Below are 22096 nucleotides of genomic sequence, written 5' to 3' on the forward strand. Positions count from 1 at the left end.
CTTGCAGAGTTATTGGCAGCCCTAGGCATCAGTTCCCTGGGAAACAGACTACAGTTATCCCTGCTTGCAAAGTCCCTGGAAGGTTCCAAGGGGCTTTCCAACCTTAGACTTTGTTCCTTTATCCCATTTAAATCCACCTTCTCTGCTGAAGGAAATAAACCAACACAGTAAAGCTTGCTGATAGCTACTCCATCTGTATTATGGCACACAATGATGGCGGGAAGTTAAAGGTTTGATATATAGGTCTATTTTTTTATTGCCAGTCCCTGCCCCTGAAGAAAGTATTAAAATTTCCAGATGAGTAACCAAACAATAAATAGATGAGACAGTTGCTGTGAATATCTGATTTTTTGCATAATAATGAGATATTGCTGGATAATGCACTCTGCCATCCCCAGTTTGTCTAAATTATCATTTTGATTGGTCAAATACATAAGAAAGATATACCAATAAAGTCATGTCAAGTGCTCCATTGTAAATTGATGCAGGGTGGAGATTTCTGCAGGTCTGTGGTGAGGAGGGGGCAGGGAGAATCAGTTCTTCAGGAAGTAACTTTGGGTGAATGTTTCTTCAGCAAAATTCTAACCAATGCCCTGGCCAGGTGGCTCAGCTGGCTGGAGAGCCTTCCCATACACCAAAAGGCTGTGGGTTCCACTCCTGGTTAGGGCACATACCTGGATTGCGGATTCCATTTTGCCTCCCTGTCCTCCTCCTCATCGGGGTGCATATCAGAGGCAACTGATCAATGTTGCTCTCTCTCCCTCTCTCTCTAAAATTAAAAAACATAGCCTTGGGTGAGGATTTAAAAAAAGAATCCTAACTAAAAGCATCTGAAATCTTTGTTTTACCAAGGCCAGATGCATAAACATGAGTTAGTTTGTACCTTCTAAGGCCTTGTGTGTTGTTTTTGGAATTGAAAAGAAGAACCAAATTTAGAAAAGAAGGGTTGTTCTAGGACATCGAGGTTTGTTTTGTGTGGAACATTTTCCCCCTGGTTTTGCATCACTGAGCTATAACTTCAGAGTGTTGATAGAACTTTTGAAACAGAAAGGCCTGTCATTAGGGAATGTGATGTCAATACATCCCAATAGTTCTTTTTCCATTTAAAAAAAAAAAAAAGGAAGAATTCTATAGTTCCAAATTGGGGTGGAAACTAAAATTGCCTGAAGTACTCTGACTCACAACTACTCTTTCTTCTTGCTTATGTAACACTTGAACATTTTTAAAAAATATATATTTTATTGATTTTTTTACAGAGAGGAGGAGAGAGGGATAGAGAGCTAGAAACATCGATAAGAGAGAAACATGGACCGGCTGCCTCTTGCACACTCCCTACTGGGGATGTACCCACAACCAATGTACATGCCCTTGACCGGAATAGAACCTGGGACTGACGCTCTACCACTGAGCCAAACCGGTTTCGGCAACACTTGAACATTTTTTAATGTTTGGTAATATATCCTGGATTTTTGTTGTTAATCCTTACCAGAGGATACTTTCTCCACCAATTCCCAGAGAGAGTGGAAGAAAAGGAGAGAGACAGAGAGAGAGAGAAACATCGATGTGAGAGAGACACATTGATTGGTTGCCTACCATACGCATCCAGACTGGGACCAAGGATTGAGCCTACAGGGATGTGGGGTCCCCTGAGCACGAGGCCCCCTGGCCTGGCCAGATACCTCACAGTTGCCTCATTCCCTGCCACTCCCCACAGGGTGCGCCAGTCACAGCCATTCGGAAAGGGGAGGCAGCCTCGTGGGTGTTTTCCTGCGGCCGCACAGGGTCCAGGTCCCGACAGGGCGGGCAGCTGGTGAGTCCATGCTATCCCCAAAGTGCCAACGCCTGCCAGGGTCGGTATGCGTGGGGGTCTGGGACCGTCTCTGGGCTTACCACATCCCCCACTGTCACCAAATCCGTCACCTGTTCCCGCCCTACGAGAGGCCCTCGGGACCCGCTGTGGTTCTCCTCTCCTTCCTCCTTCATTCGTGCTTCAGGGTCTCCACTACTTCTAACTTCTCCAATCCGTTTGTTCTGATCCCCTGGTCTTCCCTAACCTTCCCTACCTCACCAGCCTCAACTTCCCAGGTGTCTGTCAGATCAACATCCAGCTCTAGATAGCGGCTCCCACATCTGTGGTTCTAATTCCAAAACACAGCTGACAAGCACTGCTGGACAAAAACCATTAAATCATGGCGACCAGGTCATCTACAGACCCACACTGCCCACTGTGAATTTGAATCCAACCTGGCAATGATTAATTTTATACTCTTTATATATACATTATATATATATATTATGTGTGTGTGTGTGTGTGTGTGTGTGTAGCTCTTTCAAGTACCCAAACATAGATTTGGTTGCTCACTTTCAGGAAGAACCCTTGCTCCTGACTTAATGAGCTCAATATCTTCTGTCTATAATAGGGGGAGAACTCAGTGAAGCAGGAACTGTAAATTCCTTAACATTTCAACATCACCTCCAGAGGCAGGAGCTTCTGACCAGAATCAAACCTGGAACCCCCTCAGTCCAAGGGCTGATGCTCTACCCATTGAGCCCAAATGGCCAGGGCATGAATTTAATTTTAAACTTTTTCTATCACTGGGTTGAACTGGCACTTTCATCTTTTATTCTGATTTAAGTTTTCTGTGGCCTGGCCTATAAACTCCATGAGTGAGGAGCTACATCTTGGCATGACTTATAAGCTATGGGGGATCTGCACATAGTAGGTGCTCAACAGAACACAGGCCTAGCACTCAGATAGTCTAGGATTGCTAAACACATCTCATGTTTTAAAATTTTTCAAAACAATAACCAAGCATACGATAATGCAGAATCTATTCAAATAAACATGGCAGTCATTTATCAAGCACCAACCATAGGCCATGCACCATACAGACATTTTTAACTCATTGACTGTGTACATCTTGTGAAGAGGAAACTCTTGCTCCTATTTTACAGGAAAAGAAACTGAGGCTCTAAAATGCTTGTTAGTTGGGTCAAGGTGACATGGTCAGTAGGTGAACTTGCATTCATCCCACTCTAAGATTCCTTTCTGTAAGCCACACATTCTTCCTGTTATAATGATTAAATTACATTACTCTGTGGAGATTAGCTGTTTCTAATCTCTGTTCAGCAACTGAGCTGACAAGCTCCCTGTCAGGAAGTCACCTCAGCTATGAAGATTGGGAATGGGCATCTTCAGAAATCCCATATATTTAGGGGGCTATTCACAAAGTTGAGCCAGCGAGCCTTTTAGACTTATGGAGCTGAGCTTTCCTGGAAGTTAGAGGCTGCACAAAGTCTTATAGAAGGATATTCTGCTGAAAGGAAAAAAAGCATGAAGGGAAAACTGGGACTTTCTTTAAAACAAACCTAATAATGCCGAGACCGGTTTGGCTCAATGGATAGAGCGTCAGCTTGGGGACTGAAGGGTCCCAGGTTCGATTCCAGTCAAGGGCATGTACCTTTGCGGGCATATCCCCAGTAGGGGGTGTGCAAGAGGCAGCTGATTGATGACTCTCTCTCATCGATGTTTCTAACTCTCTGTCTCTCTCCCTTCCTCTCCGTACAAAGTCAATAAAATATATTTTTTTTAAAAAACCTAATAATAATAATAATAATAAACCTGTAAAGAAATCCTTAGATGCATATAATTTGGACGTGTCTCAAAAATCTGTAGATTATATAATGTGATGAGTTTGGTATTGAAAGAAAACCATTGCAACCTCAAGGGAAGAATCTTTTGTTAGATTGATTTGCTATAATTAATTTGTTATTAATTAATGACACTTTGGGAATCATTTGAGGAAAAAGATACAAAATATGACCTAGACCAGGAATAATGTCTTTCCTGTATTAGTCTGTTACCGTTTTTCTGACAGAGACTATTTATAGCTCATTGCTTTAAGCTCCATATATTGTATCTCTATGCACCTCCCCACCCCCACTCTTTTCTTTTCACCAAATGAGTTTCTTGAAGGCATAGAGTACAATCTTCCAAGACTGAGCAAAATAAATGACCAGAGAAGGTAAATATAAATGTGGTATAATAAAAAAATAAATATGTGTTTTTTGCCCCTGCTTCCTAGCACAGAGCTTATAAAACCCTTGGAATTCATTGTCTTTTAAGTGCTAATGAGATGACTCATGGGGGGAACCCCTAGATAGCTTCTCAATGGAGGCTTGTCACCAGAAAAACCAACTAAGTGGTTATGGTATTAGAACTTTCAGTCCCACCTCTGGAGAGGGGAGAGGAGCTGGAGATTGAATTCAGTCACCAATGTTTAATGATTTAATTAACCAGGCCTATGTAAATAAGACTTCCATTAAAACCTCTAAATGATGGAATTCAGGGAGCTTCCAGATTGGTGCTGAGTACGGCACGCCCAGAGAAGGCATGAAAACTATGCACACTCCCCACCTCCAAATACCTTGGCCCTTGCCCTATGCATTTCTTCATTTAGCTGTTCCTGAGTTGTGTCCTTTATATTAAACCAGAGTGTTGTTCTAGCAAATTATTGAACATGAAGGGGTTGTTGTGGAACCCTCTGAATTTGCAATCAGCTGAGCAAGCAAAAGTGCAGGTAGCCTGGGGACACCATTTGCAGCTGGTGCTGAAGTGGGGGCAGTTTTGTGGGACTGAACCCTCTATCTCTGCATGGGGTCTACACTAGCTCTGGGGAGCTAGTCTCAGGATTAAATTGAATTGTAGGACACCCATTTAGTATTAGAGAATCAAAGAATTGGTTGTTTCTTTGAAAAGGGCACACCATTTGGTATTAGGAAAACATGATGTTTTAGTAATGGAGGAAGGAAGGAGGGAAAGAAGGAAGGAAGGAAGGAAGGAAGGAAGGAAGGAAGGAAGGAAGGAAGGAAGGAAGGAAGGAAGGAAGGAAAGACAGACCTTTGTTACCTAATGCTTTTTAGTCACAATAAATGAAAACCTGATTCATACTGACTTCAATAGTAAAGGGAGCTAACTGGTTTTGTGGCAAGCTGGTTTTGGCTCATGGACTATAATTTGACATCCCCATTTTAGCTCAGTGCTGCAAAACTATGAGATTTATGAAAAGAAGATGAAAATGCATTACCTGAACCAATAGATTGCATATTCACAATAAAATGTCATTCTAATTTGCATATAGGTTATGAAAGTTTAATTGTGTTTTTTTTTTTGTTCCTTTCACTAAACTTTGGATACCATTGAATGATCCAAAGTTTCTAGAATTCACACTTTTACTCTTAAACTTATAAAGATTTAAGCTTTTTGAAGAAACATGGAAGTGATTTCAGTCTATGGTCATCTTCAAGGTTAGACTGCATCTTTATTGAAGCTGGTGCAGGCTTAGAGTTCTTCCCCAAACTCAACATTTCCCTCTCAAGGTCACTTGCTCTCCACTAGCCCTATTTCCATCCATAAAGCCTTATTGCTAGTTGACCAGGATTGAATCTTCAGAGTCATTATATTATGAACATGCTATAGGAATCCTACTCAGTATGAGGGATTCTATGTTGTGGACCTGCCTCCGGAGTCCTGGGAATGGGCTATGACCTTTAGCTGGCCATATCTCCTTAGCTACAGTGATTAATTTAGAAATGGGCTGGTGACCCAAAGAGAAACAATCATACTTGTTCCTAGAACTTTGGTTAGAACTATTGGGTTGAATTGGGTTTCTGTTACTTGTGACCTAAAGAATCCTAACTAATTAAATTGCCATTTAATTCTTTTGAGTCTTACTTCTCCTTCCCAGCACCTCCCACTCCCACTATCTAGTTTGTCGCTATGTTCTCTAAATTACTGGCTATGTCTTTTAAACCCATCCCTTGCTCTCTTTTCTTAATTATTTCACCATCATCTACTTCTATTTATCACATTAACCTCAGTGGTTTTCTATTCAATAAATATTTTTTAAAATATATTTGTAATGATTTCAGAGAGGATGGGAGAGGGAGAGAGAGATAGAAGCACCAATGATGAGAGAGAATCATTGATTGGCTGACTCCTGAACATCCCATACTAGGGATCAGCCAGCCACCTGATATATGCCCTGACCGGGAATCGAACCATGACCTCCTGATTTATAGGTCAATGCTCAACCACTGAGCCACACTGTGCCCTGACTGGGAATCGAACCATGACCTCCTGATTTATAGGTCAATGCTCAACCACTGAGCCACACTGGCCTGGCCAATAAATAATTTTGAAGCTATTTGTTACAATGGCAGGAGAATAGATTGACAAGAGCACTGGATGCAGTCAGGCAGAACCTGGGTTTGAATTTCATTCAGCCCCTTATCAGAAAATGAAACTCCTTTAGATAATAGTTTCTTAGTTTGTATAATAAGAATTACCTCATAGGTTGATGTGAGGATTAAAGATGAATAATGTATGTGAATCAGAGAGTAAAATACACAGTCAGCGCCTTAGTAACAAGGGTTCCTATTGGGTGAAAGGAGCTATAAAAGATCTGACTGACATTCAGCTCTCCTTTCCATGGGCCTTGCTCCCATTCCACTCACCCTGCTCATCACTTCCTATTTACTGTGCAGCCTCATTGTTCATGAATTTCCTAAGACGGTCACTAGCCACACAGACTCTTCACTCTGGTCCCCAAAACCTTCCATCTTCTCTCTTCACCACGAGGCCTCTTTTCTACCAAGCTACCTCTTCGCTGTCTGACAAATACATTAGCTGAAGTACTTATGCTAATAAACTCGAGTTGGAGCTGTTAGCCTTCACTCAGTCCTAAACCCCAAATCCTCTCTTGGCCTGCTATTCCTCCTCTTCACCCTCCTTCTTCTCAGATCTCTCATAGAACCTGTTCTGCCATCTAGGTATGTTCTCCATGTGTGCCCTCCTCTCCTCTACCTGGAGCAGGGCTTGTTGGGTATGTTTGTTTAACCATTTCCCTGTTGCTCAACTCCTAGCACATGCCTAATGGTGTGCTTATGCCCAGTGTTCCATAAGCAAGACAGGCAGACTTTCAGAGCTAATGAATGAAGAGACCCAGGATCATAAGCACACTATTACTCAGGATTCAGTCTGGAAGACATAAATCAGACTAGATATTTAAAATACAATGAATTTACTACAGGGAGTCAGTTACATGGGTGTTTGTAGGCTTAGAGCACAAAAAAAGGAACACTGAGAAAATACCAAAATAGTAACTCAGGAAGCAGCTACCACTCCTGGGACCATGAAACAGAAGGGGAGAGGTTGCAGATATCAGAACCTCAGAGAGTAGAGAAGAGGCCACAGAGAGCTGAGATGCAGACCTGAGGAGGGGATGCTTCCCTGTTGATGCTAGTGCCCTGCATGGCCAGAAAGGGACCTTGAGGAACTGGTGCTCAGACTGGCACCACTCAGGCAGTCTGGTGAGGCTCGCTCTGGAGGTGCTGAAAAAAGGTGGAGGTTGGAGCCAACGCCACTGTGGGAGGGAAGCTGACAGAAACAGCAAAACCAGGAGGGAGGTTCCTTCTCTCCTCTCTCCTTCCAACATTCCTTTGGGACTTCTAGTTTGCAGGAACTCACAGGAACATTACAGCAACAAAAATTCTATTTACCGAGATAGAAAGTTACATCAATCTTATCCTTCCTCCCGCTCCTTGTTCCCTCTTTTATTTTTTTCTTCTTTCTCGAATCACATTGAAAGTAGAAAAATGGTACTTCCCCCACTTCTCATTCCTTTTATTATCTGACTGCGAGGGAATAAAAAGACACATAGGTCAGAAATTTTCTTTTAACTACAGGAACACATCCCTACTTAGATTTCATCTCAGCTGCCCTCATTCCCAAAAGATTTGAGTTAATCACAAATGGATCCAGGTTGGTAGGCTATACTTTGAGGCCCATCTTTATTTTCCAAAGGTAGGGGGTGGGGAGTGTTCCATTGTGACATTTTAGGTATCTGATCTGATGAGATTAAAGATATAAAAAATTCCTGTGATCATAGAGGGATATGTTGGGTTCTATTGAAGTGGTTTTCCCTGCTTCCCATCCACATAAGTTAAATAGAAGATAGTTTGGGAATAAAATGCAAGTTAGTAATGTAGTGAATCACAATTCACCAAAAGCTGGGAAGGGTAAGAGAAGTAAAAAGAAAATTATCTGCGAAAATTATCTTGTGTCTGAGACAGTTGGCTTAAAAGCAGAAGATGTTGGCTTAAAACCCTTTTGGTTTGCAGGCCTGAATGAGCTTGTAATATAGCCCCTGCGTCTGGAAAATCATGTGAGCTGCTGCCTTCAGTAACATGTGTCTTTATATTAAACCAACTTGTATCAGAGTCTATTGGGCATTGATACCACTTACTAGCCAAGTTAGCTTGAGCAAATTGGTTAAATGCCCTGTGCCTCAGTATTCCTATCTGTAAAATGAGCATAAGCACCACTCATAAGCTTGTTGTTAGGATTGAATGACCTAATATTTGTAAAGAACGTAAAATATATAGTAACTTGTTCCTGGTAAATGCTGTGTAGGTATTTACTAAATATTTAAAAGTGGCAGGGAAGTAGCTTGTGCCATTGATTGGTGGGGAAAAAAGAAGACTAAAAATGCCCCAATTTTGTACACTCACAACCCATATAATCTTATAAACCAGTGTCACCCCAATAAGTTTAATAAAAATGTTTTAAAAAGAAAAAAAGTGCTCCAATTTTTGTTAACCGCTCCTATGTGTCACACTGTGCACATGACTTTTCAGCAATTATAACATTTTGTCAACCTCCTATCTTAAGATCTAAGGAAAGGCCCACTTTGGGAGGATATGCAGAAAAAGAAGCAACAATTTCCCTTGCCATGGCAACCCTTTTTCAGACGGTGACCATTTGAGGGTTAGAAAATAGCATGAAAAAATAGGCCTTCCCTCTTCGAGTCTGCAATCTGTCCTGAAGAACTTAAAACTAAATTCCTTTCGGGCAGGACGATGTCTCACAGGTACTTTTACTTTGTTACTCCCCTGTCCTAGCTGGTAATAATAGCTGAAGTTTGCAAGACTTCAAAGCACTTTCACCTCCTCTGCTCCACTTGATGGCTGAGACAAGCCTTTGAGGGCACCCTTGTTCTCCTAAGAGAGACAGGTAACAGAGCTAAGGAGACTTGCTCAGAACCATTTAGGTAAAATGTGATAAAACTAGAACTCAAATTCAGCTCTTCTAACGAAAACATTTTCTTGAAAAATCTTGTTTGGGAATGTCAAATTGGGTTGAATCAGACTGGGTTGAACTGGCTTGCACTGAATGACAAGGACATGTGGTCAGATATCATAGGGGGTCCTTTTAAAGGACCATGCTAACAGAGCATCACATCTTCATCCAGCTTCTCTTCTTCCTCGCAGCCTTCCCTTTCCTGTGCTCTTACTGTATATCTCTCCTCTGTTTTGTGAGTCACGCTGAGGGTAGGAATGATTAGCTCCAGGGTAGTGGAATAGTTTGATTTCTGACATTTAGTGCCATTTGTCTGGCATTGGAGGTGCCAGGGTATTTAGGGTATTTAGAATTCTAAGTTGAGGCACTATTGCTCTGGGTATTTAGAATTCTAAGTTGAGGCACTATTGCTCTGGGACCCTAGGTAGAGGACAGACAACAATGGATATGTAAGGACCAAAGCTGATATTCTAAATTAAACCACATTACTGAATGTGCAGGGAGCGGTTAGGGGATTTCACATGCCAGAGCTAATATATTTTACATCCTTGGAAACAATGTTTAGTTAGGTATAAAAGATGTTCACTACAACAATCTTTGTATTAGCAAACACAAAACTAAAACAAATAGATAATCCTAAAATCATTCAAGGCATTTAGTATTCCACTCAGTTGGCATACTATATACAACTATTAAAATTGATAGTAATGAAAACTATGTATTTTTTTAAAAAATATATTTTATTGATTTTGTACAGAGAAGAAGGGAGAGAGATAGAGAGTTAGAAACATCGATGAGAGTCATCGATCAGCTGCCTCTTGCACACCCCCTACTGGAGATATGCCCGCAACCAAGGTACATGCCCTTGACCGGAATCGAACCCGGGATCCTTCAGTCCCCAAGCCGATGCTCTATTCATTGAGCCAAACCGGTCTCGGCGATGAAAACTATGTATTGCCAAGTTATGAAAACATGGAACTTGCTTATACAATGCCAGAGAAAAGCAATAAATACAATTGTATGTATAATGATTATAATTATGGAAAATCTTGAAAAAAAGAAATGGATACTTTTAAAATACACAGAAAAATATAGGAAAAATTCTACAATATAGTTGTATATTTACAATAAAGACTGAATTTCTAAATGAAATAAAACCTATTTTAAATTTAGAAATCAATATAAATCTCTCCATAAATTCCACCATAACTCACTGCCATAAAATTCAAGTAATTATTTTATATGATCTATTCAGCATCTGTCATTTTAAGAATTGGTTAATGTTTGGCTACACAGCAAAAGATAATGAGCAATATAATTAATCAAATTGCTGTTGATATTTTTATGTCAAAGTTAATCATTTCATTTTCTTCTTTTATGGAAGGGGTTCTCCTTTTCTTAAAACCAGTAGCATCCACAAGTAAATTTAAATGCATTTCATGTGATTAGTTGTACAAAACTTGGAATCACGGCTGAAACCTACAGTCAATGCCTCATGTGCTGACGCGGGGACAAGGCATGCAGCTTTTACCTGAGCTAAATTAGCACACTGGTTTCAGAACCGCTTTTCATTCTGTCAGTTGCTCTTCTGTGCTGAGGTTAAGGATCACGTATTTACATGATTTGTACTAATCTGACAGACAAAATTTCATCCCCACCTGTTCTCCCACCTTCTCCCCACCCACCCACCCACCCATCCACCAACACACACTTGTTAGCATCTCCCAGGCAGTCACAGGAAGAGTTCATTCAGTCTGACTATTTCGTTGAACATGGAAATTTGGTTTAGTCAGTCATTTGTCAGCTTTTCTGATTTGAAATCATGGCCAGAATCTTGACAAAGGTCATTATTTCAGTTTTTGTTTGGGGGTTTTTGTTTGTTTTGTTTTGTAGCAGACATTAAATATCATGGCGCTCATTTTATTGTTATGAATAGACCCCCAGTCTTTCAAACATATGTAAGTAAATAAAAGATGTGTTGGTATTTCCAAGTGAGGCAGACATTTGCAGCTGTTTCACTGCAGCAGGTCTAGGAGGGCGTTTTCCTGTTGTGTGAAACCATAGATGGCTGTAATGTCTCTCCAAGGAGCTGCTCTAATTAATGCAAAACACTCCGGTTACTACTTAATAAATACTTAGCTTCCTCTAAGTGGCACCACATTATTGAACATTTTCGCTATGTGCTGCTATGTGCTGGAATCATCAGACCAATACGCTGGATCTCAGGAAGGAGGGGGAGAGGAATCTACAGGAAAAGCAGACTTTGGAAATAATTATTGCTGCAAACCAACAACTCTTTCTGTACTGTATATCTGAGTAAACCCAGTCAACTTGGAACACTCTGGGGAAGAAATTAATTGAGTAATTAAAAATATACAAGCTGCAACACAACCTGAATCAAAATCGCCATGTCAATGCCTACAGTCAATGCCTCATGTGCTGACGCGGGGACAAGGCGGACAACAGAAGCTTAAAGAATGGATTTTTATCTGTGAACTTACTCTGTTTTAATGAACACTTCTGAGTTTATTCCTTCAAGGTCTTGCAGCTGATTTGACAATGGTTATTTGCTGACATAGGCCAAAGAAGGCTGCCTCCAAAGAAGAGTCCTGTGTCCATAGGTTCTTGAAAATGTTTTGGAAGGAAACCTTCCAAGGAAGTCTTTATTTAGCCAACTACAGTTTTTCTTGGATAATTTCCGATTAGCCCAGTATTAGTTCAGGTGAGCTTGATGGCTGTGGGCATAAAGCAGCCAACTCTTCCTTTCATAACCTTTGTTGCTTCCGTAGGTCTGAGCCACCAGCCCAGACACCAGTCCCATGAATTAAATGGAGAACAGTGTCAAATATGAACTTATAAGTCTTAAGGCTAAAATGAAAAGTGTTCAAAGTTTTGATGTACCTGGAGAAAGTCCTAGGCAAGATGTTAAAATAGACTAGAAAACCCATTACGTGTTTTCACCTTCTGATCAGATCTCATTTAGGCTTTAAGTTTGAGAAAAACGGGTTCATCCCTCTACAATCACACCTCAAAAGCCAGGAAGTCTACCTTTTTAGTTCTCCCTGCTCTGCCCCTTGAAGTGGCTCTTATAGTCACTGTAAGTTGTCTAAGATGTTGACACATTAAAGGCTATGAAATTCACCAAAACAAAAATGTCAACCATCAAAGACAAGGACAGAGATCTTTTTCACAAAATTCTCTTAATCACCACTGACACATGTGGCTTGTCAACCTTGCACACACACACACACACACACACACACACACCGCCCCTACCGCTCAAGAATGGGAAGTAGCCTGGAAATTCTAACCAGAGTATCTCCTCTCTTGATTTTTGCATAAAAAGTTCACCATCACAGTGAGCTCAGAAAGTGGTGTTAGTGCTGTGTGTGGAGAGAGAGAGAGAATATCAAGCAGGTGAGGTTGAAAGCTCAGCTTTCAAGTCTATTGTGACACCAATGACCAGATATTAGTTGAAAGAAGAAAACTGGATGACCCAGGTGCAATTTCAATCTTTGAAAACAAGCTGTTTATATAATCCATGCCAAGCAAGGAGGTGAGAGACTTGGAGATGTGTGTACTATAATGATGTGTATATTGATATAGATAAAGATTTGTTTAAACCAAAGTTATTAACTCAGCCCTGAGTGTTAGTCCATCACCCAGAGCTCCTTGGGAATCCGGAGGCCCACATTGCCACCCCCACGCACTGTCTTCCCCTCCCCCGCTTTTCAGAAGCCAGGGGATGCCTGCTGCATCTTGCACTGTAGTGCAAACAGATCCCGCAAAGGAGAGGAAGATAAAATGAATTTAAATTCCAAAGGGGTTCCAGTGCTGGTTTCCTAGTCCCCGAGTCAGCAATGTGTTTGTGAAAATTCAGCCTTTTTGTCTCCCAGTAAAAAGGAGCTAAATCTACATCGGTGGCCCAGTCTCGGGTTGCTATTCTTTGCATTTTCTATTCGAGTGAATGAGAGTGAATGAAGTGGCCGGGACCCTTCATTTGATCTACTCAATTGCATAAAGTGACAGAATTCTAATATATTTGTTTAAAGCTCTTCAATGGGCTTTCACATTTTTTTTTCTTCTTGCAAATGAAGCATCTGTGGGCAAAGTTTCCTCCCCCTTTAACACGGGGACATATTTCATAACTCGGGCCGTGGTTTGAAGTGATCTTGAGAGGAGTTTTAGACTCAAAAAGTAGAAAATAAAGAAACAGATGTGAAGTTATTGTAAATTCCTAGAGTGGGCTCTGGGGCTATTGTGCCCCCTCGGCGGGCGGTCCCCGGGCTGGGCCTTTCATGCTGTAATTGAAACATATTAATTAGATAATTTGTTGTTAGTTTAAAAGAAACAAATGCATCCCCTTTGAGGCTTCACAGCCGGTGGGTTGGGTTGTTTTTGTTTTGTTTTGTTTTGCTTTGCTTTGTTTTGTTAGGGTGTCTCTGTGCATATGTGGTGTTGGGAGAGAAAAAAAATTAATTGACATTTATGTTAAGAATTTTAGAGCAGACCCAGATTCTTCCCGTTTCTTAAATGGATATCTTATAACTGGGAGTTAGTTGCCTTTTGTGAAAGTAAAACCCTACTTTCCCCTCCCCACTTTGCATGAGCTAATGGAAAACCTGTTTGCAGCACTTCATCAGATTCCTCATCCTCCCACCCCCAGCTTCACCCCTCTCCAGCACCTGGAGACATTGATGCTTCCAAACACTCAGTGTTCCTGTTTCTTTCAAAGGCATTGAACTAGCTGCTCTAATATTTAAGCCATCCTGAGGATCATTCACTAGTACCTTTTCTGCTAGTCTTACACTTTTCCAAACCCCAACCCGGGCAATAGGACTAATGAGAACTTCTGTAGCTTCTTTCTTGAGAAAGGGCACAAAATCCATCCATTGTATAAGCATTTCTCCAAACCTCAGAAAAGCCGTTAAAAACCTCAATTGAGTACAGAGTCATATTAAAAAGCAAAAGTAACAGAAAAGCCAAGTTTCCAAAATCAAACACCCACATTAAAAACAAATCCTGCCCAAATTTACAAAATAGAAAATGGATTCTTAAGATAAGACCCGGAGCACACATCTCCCTGTATTGGGGGTGTCTCTGCCAGTTTTATTTTGAAGCTGTGTGTATTGACTTTGGACTTGAGCCAGGTGAAAAGATTTAACATGACAAAGAGAGCCATTGAAGGTATCATGGTTATAAACTTCCTTATTTGTGGGGCACTTCAGCTAAACAGGGTGTAAGTCTCAAAGCTGAGGATAGAGTGGGGTGGAGGCATGTGTTTGGGGGCTGCCTTTGGATTTCTCATCAAGGTCAAGATATCATCAATGGATTTTTTTTTTTTTTCACTTTACTCATTCAACTTCATCTGAGAGGAGATGCTTGCGATGGTGAAAAGAGAGCTCACAATGCCCAAGTTATTTCATTCTTTGCAATACACCATGACGAACTTACCGGCTGAAAAGGACATTTTCAAGTGCTGCCTTGAAACCACTCCTTTGCTAAAACTCAGAAATAAGATCTGCATCTTCTTTACTTCCGTTTATTGAATGTATATATGTATGTATATACGGTACCACTTAACTCCGAACCCTATTGGCTAATCTAGGAAGAATATTTTATCTAACTAGCTAAGTTGATAATTTGTAAAATGTTTGAGACCCATGTCTATATAGTTCCTTCATTCCCATTTTGAATTCAGTGTTAGTAAAATCGATGAAATTATAATATCCCAGAGGTGGTCTTAATTTTATTTTGTAGGAAATGATGAAACTGTATTTGATTTTTTTTTTTTTTTTAACGCAGAGGACTTATTGTTAAGAACAAAGTTTCAAGAATTTCCTAGCCCAGGATGGACAAGTTTTACAGGCTTTCTTTGGTTGATCTTGTTGATATAATTGTGACTTGGGCTTGATGAATGAGTTTGGTTGTCCCCTGTCTGATGAGCTTTAGTAGCTTCATGCATTTTAATCAGTCCAATGATTCATTTATTTTCTTTCTTTTTTTTCTTTCTTGGCTGTGTGTGGGATCCTTCCTTTAAAAAAAAAAAATGGTCACAACAGGATTAATTACCCTTTGCATTAATCCTAAAAATTTTTTTTTTTCAGATAGCCCTCCAAATATATTGAAGGGTCGCAGGTGCCAAGGATTCTCCTTATAGAGCGTGATTTCTATGCGGGCTTCCCTGCATTGCACAGTCTCTTGTTTAATCATTTTACACAGTAAAGTGTTAATCACTATTTAAGTTTGTCTTTGTCTTGCAACTTCATTAGTTGAATACACCCCTGGCTCTGGAAATATTGTGAGGCCTTCAATTAAAGTTTCAATGATCCTTGAGCCACAAATACTTGGCAAATTTTAATTCTCTGCAAATATCTGAAGAAAAGCAAATGCTTAAGAGTGGAGCATTTTAAGTAACTTCATTTACCTCTTTAAAATAAATGCACCGAACATTATTTTCTCACAGGAAGGAGTAAAAAGAAATCTGTTCAATTCAAAGTGAACAGCTTTCAACATGCAAGGTGGACTTTTAGGCAACTTCCAAAAAAGAAAATTTCGACAACTACAATCATTTAAAGGAGCAAGGCAATGACTCCTCACTCCAAAGTCCAATGTGTCAGGATGTACACATTGTGTAGGCAAGTCTGGTTTTGTGTCTCCATCTACCTGATCACCTCTACCTAATTTCTACATAGGCTTTGCATTTATGTAAGTGCTGGTTATGCTGTGTAAAATGTATATTTTAAGAGAGACAAAATATATGTAAAGTACTGTTCTTTTCTTCAATGCAGTCTTTCTCTCAGCACTACATCTGTGCACCTACTCTACACTGAAAATAGACTGCTCCCTCTTTCCCTCTGCAGCCAAGAGTCCATCCGAATAACTTTTCTCCCAGTCTGTGAATGCCTGAGAACTTCACCTGTTTTGAAAATAAGATCTGAGCAAGACTAACTACTCAGACAATGTGCCGCAGAAGGCATGCTTAGGGAAACACTACCTCTATTTTTTGAAAGTGATTGCAGAAACTTCCAAACCACACAGAACTAAAACTTGAGTTCACATATTTTAATGAGAAAATATTATTTGGACTAGGTTCATAATTTAATGTAGACACCTTCTTCTTAATATCTTCTGTCTTAAAACAGGCATGCTGGGAACAAGAACATCAATATTTAAAATGTCATGCTAATTCTCTACAAGGAGGGAGAAAAAACGAAAGATAAAAATTGTACAGCTCTGATGACACTACAACTTGTATTTTTTTTTTAACTTAAGCAGATCACACCAGAACAACAGTTCATTTTCTCAGCAAATTACCTAAGACTCTAAAGGAATATAGCAAACAAAAGTGCATTTTACACAGTGTATAATCATTCCTATTCACAAGCATTTACACCTCCTTGCAGCCCTTAGCTTCTTGGAAAACTACTTGTAGCAAACAGGAGGACTAGGCCCTGGGAGACCTATCCGGTGACAGTTCCTCCAAGTTACCAGTCAGCTTATCTCACTTCTTCTAGGCTTGCCCTTGATGCTTTCTTAGTTTGGGCTTACTTCGTTTTCCCCCTTCCCAACAATAAAATAAATAGCTATAAAGGTATCTTAAGTAATCGGGAAGTTAACATCCCAATTAACTTTCCCCTCCCTCTCTCCCCTCCCCCAAACCTAGCCAGAAATAAAGAGTAAACATTCACATTACAACAGGTACTTGTAAAGTGGGCTTTGCCCCCTCGGCCGCCAAGCCATACAGATTCAAGTTCACTGTTTACATTTTACCGGGCGCTTTGTAAACAACACAAGGTTACATTTAAGTTTTTGTTTCGCTGGCGTTCCAGACAAGCGTTCTCCTCCCCAGCTTGGCAGCCTCTCCCCCTAACTCCCAAGGCCCAGAGCCTCCAGACACCCAACGCAAAGAAAGAAAAAAAAAAAAAAAAATCTGCGGAAGGAAGCAGGGGAGGCAAGCCCGCTAGCTACTCCGGGCAGCTGCGGTCCGCCCAGCCCCTGCCGGATGGGCGGAGGCGAGCCGGGTGGGAAGAGGAGCGGTCTCTCTCCGCAGCAGATTTCCAGGACTGGAACGGAGAGATCCGGCCCTCGGATGGATGTGTGTGTTGGAGGACACCTCTGAGCCGGTTTCTCTGGTCTTGGAACAAACTGTGCGGAGGCTCGGGGCCACGCCGAGTGCGAGCGGAGGGAAGATGCGCTCCTCTCGGTGAAGGCGGGAGCCAGGATTTCCCATGCCTCTTAGATGAGGGGGGGTGGGAGGGGATGGGAGGTGCGGGGTTCAGGGCCCCGGGGATGGGACAGCTTGGCTCAGGTGCCCCTGCCTTCCCCTCGCGTGAGGGCGAGGACCACTCCCACGCGCCTCCAGGCCCATCTGCAAGTTTGTATGTTTCGTCTCGGAGTCCCAAACAAAGTTGTGGTGCGGGAAAGAGAGGCGGCTGGCTGGGAGCGCACTGACACGGTAGGGCGGGCGGCGGCCCCGGGTCTGGGAGGGCAGGACTCGGAGCCCGGGGAGGCCAGTGTGGGCTAGCGGGGAGGAGGAGAACCAGAGAGCCGCCGCGGGTCAGTGCACCGCCACCGAGTGCAGGGCGGAGGCCGGGCTGGTGAGCGTCTCGCTGGGGGTGGCGGGGCTGCTTTGGCTGGTGGCCGTCTGCGAGGACGTGGGGCTGAGGGAGGGCGGCGAGTTCGAGAGCAAGGCGGGGATGGGCGCCGGCAGCGCGGGCAGCGCGGGAACGGCGGCCGGCGTGGGCTTGATGGGCACGGGGATGGCGGGCAGCGTGGGGCCCGCCGCCGCGTGGCACAGCGGCTTCAGCGGCACCCCGTAGGCGCCGTAGTCGCCGCCGCCGGCCATGGAGATGGGGGCGGCCGGGTCGATCATGCCCGCCGCCGCCGCCGCCGAGCCGTACACGTGCGGCCAGCCCGCGCCCAGCGAGCTGCCCATGGTCGTCAACTGGTTGGGGAGCGGGTAGGCGGCGGGCACGGGCTGCATGGCGGAGAAGGCCAGCCCCCCGGGCATCTTGTACTCGCGCGCGATGATGTTCTCGATGGCGAACGGGTGCTTGAAGCCCGAGGGCTGCGCCACGCCGCCCAGGCTGTAGGCGGCGGCGGCGGCGGGCAGGGGCGGCAGGGGCGAGCCCCCCGAGGCGGCCAGCGCGCTCAGCCGCAGCTTGGCCTGCTGCTGCAGGAACTGCGCCGCGTCCGCCGGCTTGCCGGGCGCCAGCGGGTCCGCCTTGAGCACCTTGAAGCGCTTGCGGCGCCGCAGGAAGCTGCCGTTCTCGAACATGTCCCCGCAGCTGGGGTGCAGCGCCCAGAAGCTGCCCTTGCCCGGCTGGTCGGGCCGCCGCGGGATCTTGATGAAGCAGTCGTTGAAGGACAGGTTGTGGCGCAGGCTGTTCTGCCAGCGCTGCGTGTTCTCCCGGTAGTAGGGGAAGCGGTCCATGATGAACTTGTAGATCTCGCTCAGCGGCAGCATCTTCTCGGGCGAGCTCTGGATGGCCATGGCGGTCAGCGAGATGTACGAGTAGGGCGGCTTCTGGTCGCTGTACGTGTTGCGGCCGGGGCGAGGCATCTTCTTGGGATCGCACCCCCCAGCCCTTCTTCACTCCGGGGTCCGAGGTGCGCGCGCGGGGTCTGCCGGCTGGCTGCTCAGACCTGGGAACGGGGAGAGAGATAAGGGGAGAAGGGGGCATGGATGCCCAGACACCCCGAGGTCAGCCAGGCCGAGCACAGGCTTCGAGGATGAAGGGGAGAGGCTGCGGCGCTGGACCAGCCCGCTCCCGCCCGCGCCCGCGCTCCCTTTGCCAGCAACTTTGCTCAGAGTGGCGCGCAGCGAGAGGGCGGGGGATGAGGACCGCGAGATCCTTGCAAGAGTAACACGGAAATAAGCCTAAGCCGGACCTGGATGGGGAATCGACCGGGGCAGGGATGCAACCCAAAGAGCAGCTCACCTTAAAGTTGCTCCAAGTTGAGCGTGCGCATCCGGGATGGCGCTGCCGCTCGCCGCGTCCCTCCCGGCCCGAAGCCCGGGCGGGCGCACAGTCCCGGCTCCGTCGGGCTCCGCAAATCTCCGAGCTCCTCTGCTGAGCCTGGCAGCGCTAGGAGCCTCCCGGTCCGCGGGTCTCCCGGCTGTTTGCTCCGCTGGCGGCGGAGCTCGGCCGCGGAGTCTCGGCGAGGACCCAGGACCGGGGCAGCGGCGGCCTCGGGGCTCCGGAAGGCGCTGCTGTGGGCTGCGCGGCGGCTCCGCGGAGCTAGGTGGCTGCCTCCATGTCCTCCCTCAAACCATCTGATAGTTTTAGGCGGTGACAGGAGCAGAAAAGACCCCTGTAGCGGCGCTTCATTAATGTGCCACTTCTTAGCTATCATATGACAATCGCCTTGGGAGGAGGGGGGGGGCGGGAGCGGGGGCTGCGGAGGGAGGGGATTGAGCGCTCGAGGGGGAGAGCCCGGCCAGCTCCGGTTTCTCTCGCACCTATTTACATGGACACCTGGGCCAGCAGTAACCACTTCCAGCTCCGGACCGGGGAGAGCCCGGACCGCCGGTGGGGAGCGAGCGGGAGCGCCGGCCAAGGTGCTACTTGGGAAGGTATGAGGCGGCGGCGGCCGTGGAGCCGGGATCCAGGCTACCACTCGGGATCACAGAGCAAGCTGCCTGCGCGGGAATGATGTTTGACATGGAAATTGCCTTGCCGGAGTATTCTGTTTCCTCCGCATTGTATCGGGTTTGTATTGTTAGCTAACTTCAGGCTCAGCTTCCTCCTGAAGCTGACCCTCTTCCTGCGCTTGGCATTACCCAGGGCCTGGTTGCATGGGGTATGATAATGAAAATACCCCCCCACCCCCCACCCCGCCCCCAAATCCTCCAAGAGGCAGGTCAAAGTTTGATTTGACCTTCCTAGGCTGCTGCCCTAACTCTGCACCGTGTGTGTGTGTGTGTGTGTGTGTGTGTGTGTGTGTGTGTAGCTTTAAGTGGTGGTTTTAAAGAACATTTAGAAAAATATAGTGGGCAGCTCCCTAAGAGCCCGTTTTGAACCTAACTGTATTGACACAAAAAAATTTTTTTTAAAGATTAAAGTAGTGTATCTGGACGAATAGGCTAGGTCTTCACTCTAAAAGTTCTCTGAGAATTGCATAGACACAGGACGAAGCCTCCAGGGCTGCTGGGACAGACCCGGGAAGGGTCTGCGTTTGTTTGACACACGTTGTCACCAGGTGAACTGCAGGCTCTCGCTTCTCCCAGGTGGTTTGAAATTTTGGTAGTTAGGTGTTGCCTGGAAGTTTGCATTTTACAGGTGGAACTTTCTCCCCTCCCTCCCCCCTGATTTTTGCATAAAGAGAATTTATTTAGGGTTTAGAGAGGCCAGCAAGAGCTGCCTGAGGCCCTGCTGAAACAGCAGTACTTTCTAGACTTGCAAAGACCAGAGAGTTTAACTTTCTTTTGAGAGAGGAGAGGATGGGGTATGCCCTGGGTCACCCTGCCTGGTGCAAGGTGACAGGCTCCCTACTGTTCAGATTCATCTTGGGAGGTTCAATGAGCTGTTATTATTATTGTTATCATTATTACCGCCGTTGGTCTTGTCGTCCTCGTCATTGTCATCATCATCAGATTGCTATGAGAGTGAGTTGACCCCACTTGCTTGCAGGAAGTCTGAGTAGATTCTAGGAGTTCCCACTGGTGTCTGCATATTCTTCCACCTTTATGGTTTTTAAATGAGATTTATTTTACCGTGTTGTTAAAAACTCAATACCTGCAGCCCACACTGAATCATCTTCAGTCGGGAAATGTGAGAATGTTTTTTCTTTTTCTTTTAAGGAGGAGGAGGATGAGGAGATAGTGGTGGTGGGACAGTTCTGGGTGTGGAGTTTTGATACTTGTAGTGACATTAGCATGACCAGTGGAGCTATTATATGGGGGGTTATTATATATAATCTTCCAGCTTGTAAGCGCGCGCGCACAGGCACACACACACACACACACACAAACACACCTACATTAACCACAGTTTCAGAGTTGGTCAATAACTCACCAAAACGTAACTTAAACACGATGAATTTAGGAGATTAAACAATTTCATTAATATTGAAATGGCTCTCGTGTCTGGGCTGCCTCACTTGAGATGCAAGCGCACGTTTTTCAATATTAGCAGAAGTGCTTGAAGGAAAGAATAATGTCACCTTCTTAATTCGGAAAAAATAACCAGGAGGAGGAGGTGGGTGGGAGGGGTGAGGGAGGGATGCTGACCTGTCTCTGGGGGCAGGGCTCCTGAAGGGCAGATCAACCCTCAGCTGCTGAACCCAAAGAACTGTGGTGAGGGAGGGACCTCTGCTGAGCTTTGGCTGGAGGCAGCGGAGCCTGGCAGAGCTGTGGCTTCAGCTCCTTAGGAGGTGCGGCCCAGTAAGGTTTGAGGGTTCTAGGATGGGAGGAGCTGGGGAGCGCAGGAGCCTGAGGGACCTCAAGAGCCTGAGGGGCCTCTGGCAAGGAGCAGTGGTGAGGACTTGTGTTTCCCAGATGGAAAGGCATTGGTCCACAGTTCTCCTTTTCCAAAGGCCTCAGAGTTACAACTCCTGCAGGCGAGGCAGGAGTGCTCCTGGGAAGGAGTGGTGCCAGGGTCTGAGTCCTCCTGGTAAATATGTGGACACTGATATATAGAATACAGAAAGACATTGAGGGAATGGATTTGGGGTATGGAACTATAGGAGTGAAAGGTCTCTGTTCCCCAGTGACAGCCAGGAAGATTTTCTCTACCAGTGGGCGGGTGTGTGTCCATCTGTAAGCGCTCGCATACACACACACACACACACACACACACACACACCACATTGAGGGTGGGGGATGGGGAGAGAAATGTTTTCTTGTTTTAACAATTGGCATTTTGTTGCCTTGCAAAGGGCCTTTGTATGGCTGTCGAAATCATTGCTCGGAGTAAATAGAAGATTAACTAAATTCTGAGGGGGAAACCTTTG

At 44.8% G+C, this 22096-nt stretch overlaps 1 protein-coding gene and 1 long non-coding RNA gene across 2 annotated transcripts; both read right to left on the reverse strand.

Moving 5' to 3' along the window:
• Positions 1 to 1977: 1977 nt before the first annotated feature.
• On the reverse strand, positions 1978 to 20906 carry LOC118720302. The gene is made up of 3 exons (XR_004988401.1): positions 20894 to 20906; positions 3945 to 3950; positions 1978 to 2267 (listed from the first exon to the last, which is right to left on the reverse strand). It is a non-coding gene; the product is annotated as an uncharacterized LOC118720302 (long non-coding RNA).
• Positions 17611 to 19461, reverse strand: FOXB1 (forkhead box B1). Its single transcript, XM_036440140.2, has 2 exons — positions 19084 to 19461; positions 17611 to 18787 (listed from the first exon to the last, which is right to left on the reverse strand). The coding sequence occupies exon 2, from the start codon at positions 18702 to 18704 to the stop codon at positions 17700 to 17702; it is 1005 nt and encodes a 334-aa protein (XP_036296033.1). The 5' UTR covers positions 18705 to 18787; positions 19084 to 19461; the 3' UTR covers positions 17611 to 17699.
• Positions 20907 to 22096: the final 1190 nt, after the last annotated feature.

The sequence above is a fragment of the Pipistrellus kuhlii genome, unplaced genomic scaffold (genome assembly GCF_014108245.1).
Source record: "Pipistrellus kuhlii isolate mPipKuh1 unplaced genomic scaffold, mPipKuh1.p scaffold_m20_p_1, whole genome shotgun sequence".
Lineage (NCBI taxonomy): Eukaryota > Metazoa > Chordata > Mammalia > Chiroptera > Vespertilionidae > Pipistrellus > Pipistrellus kuhlii.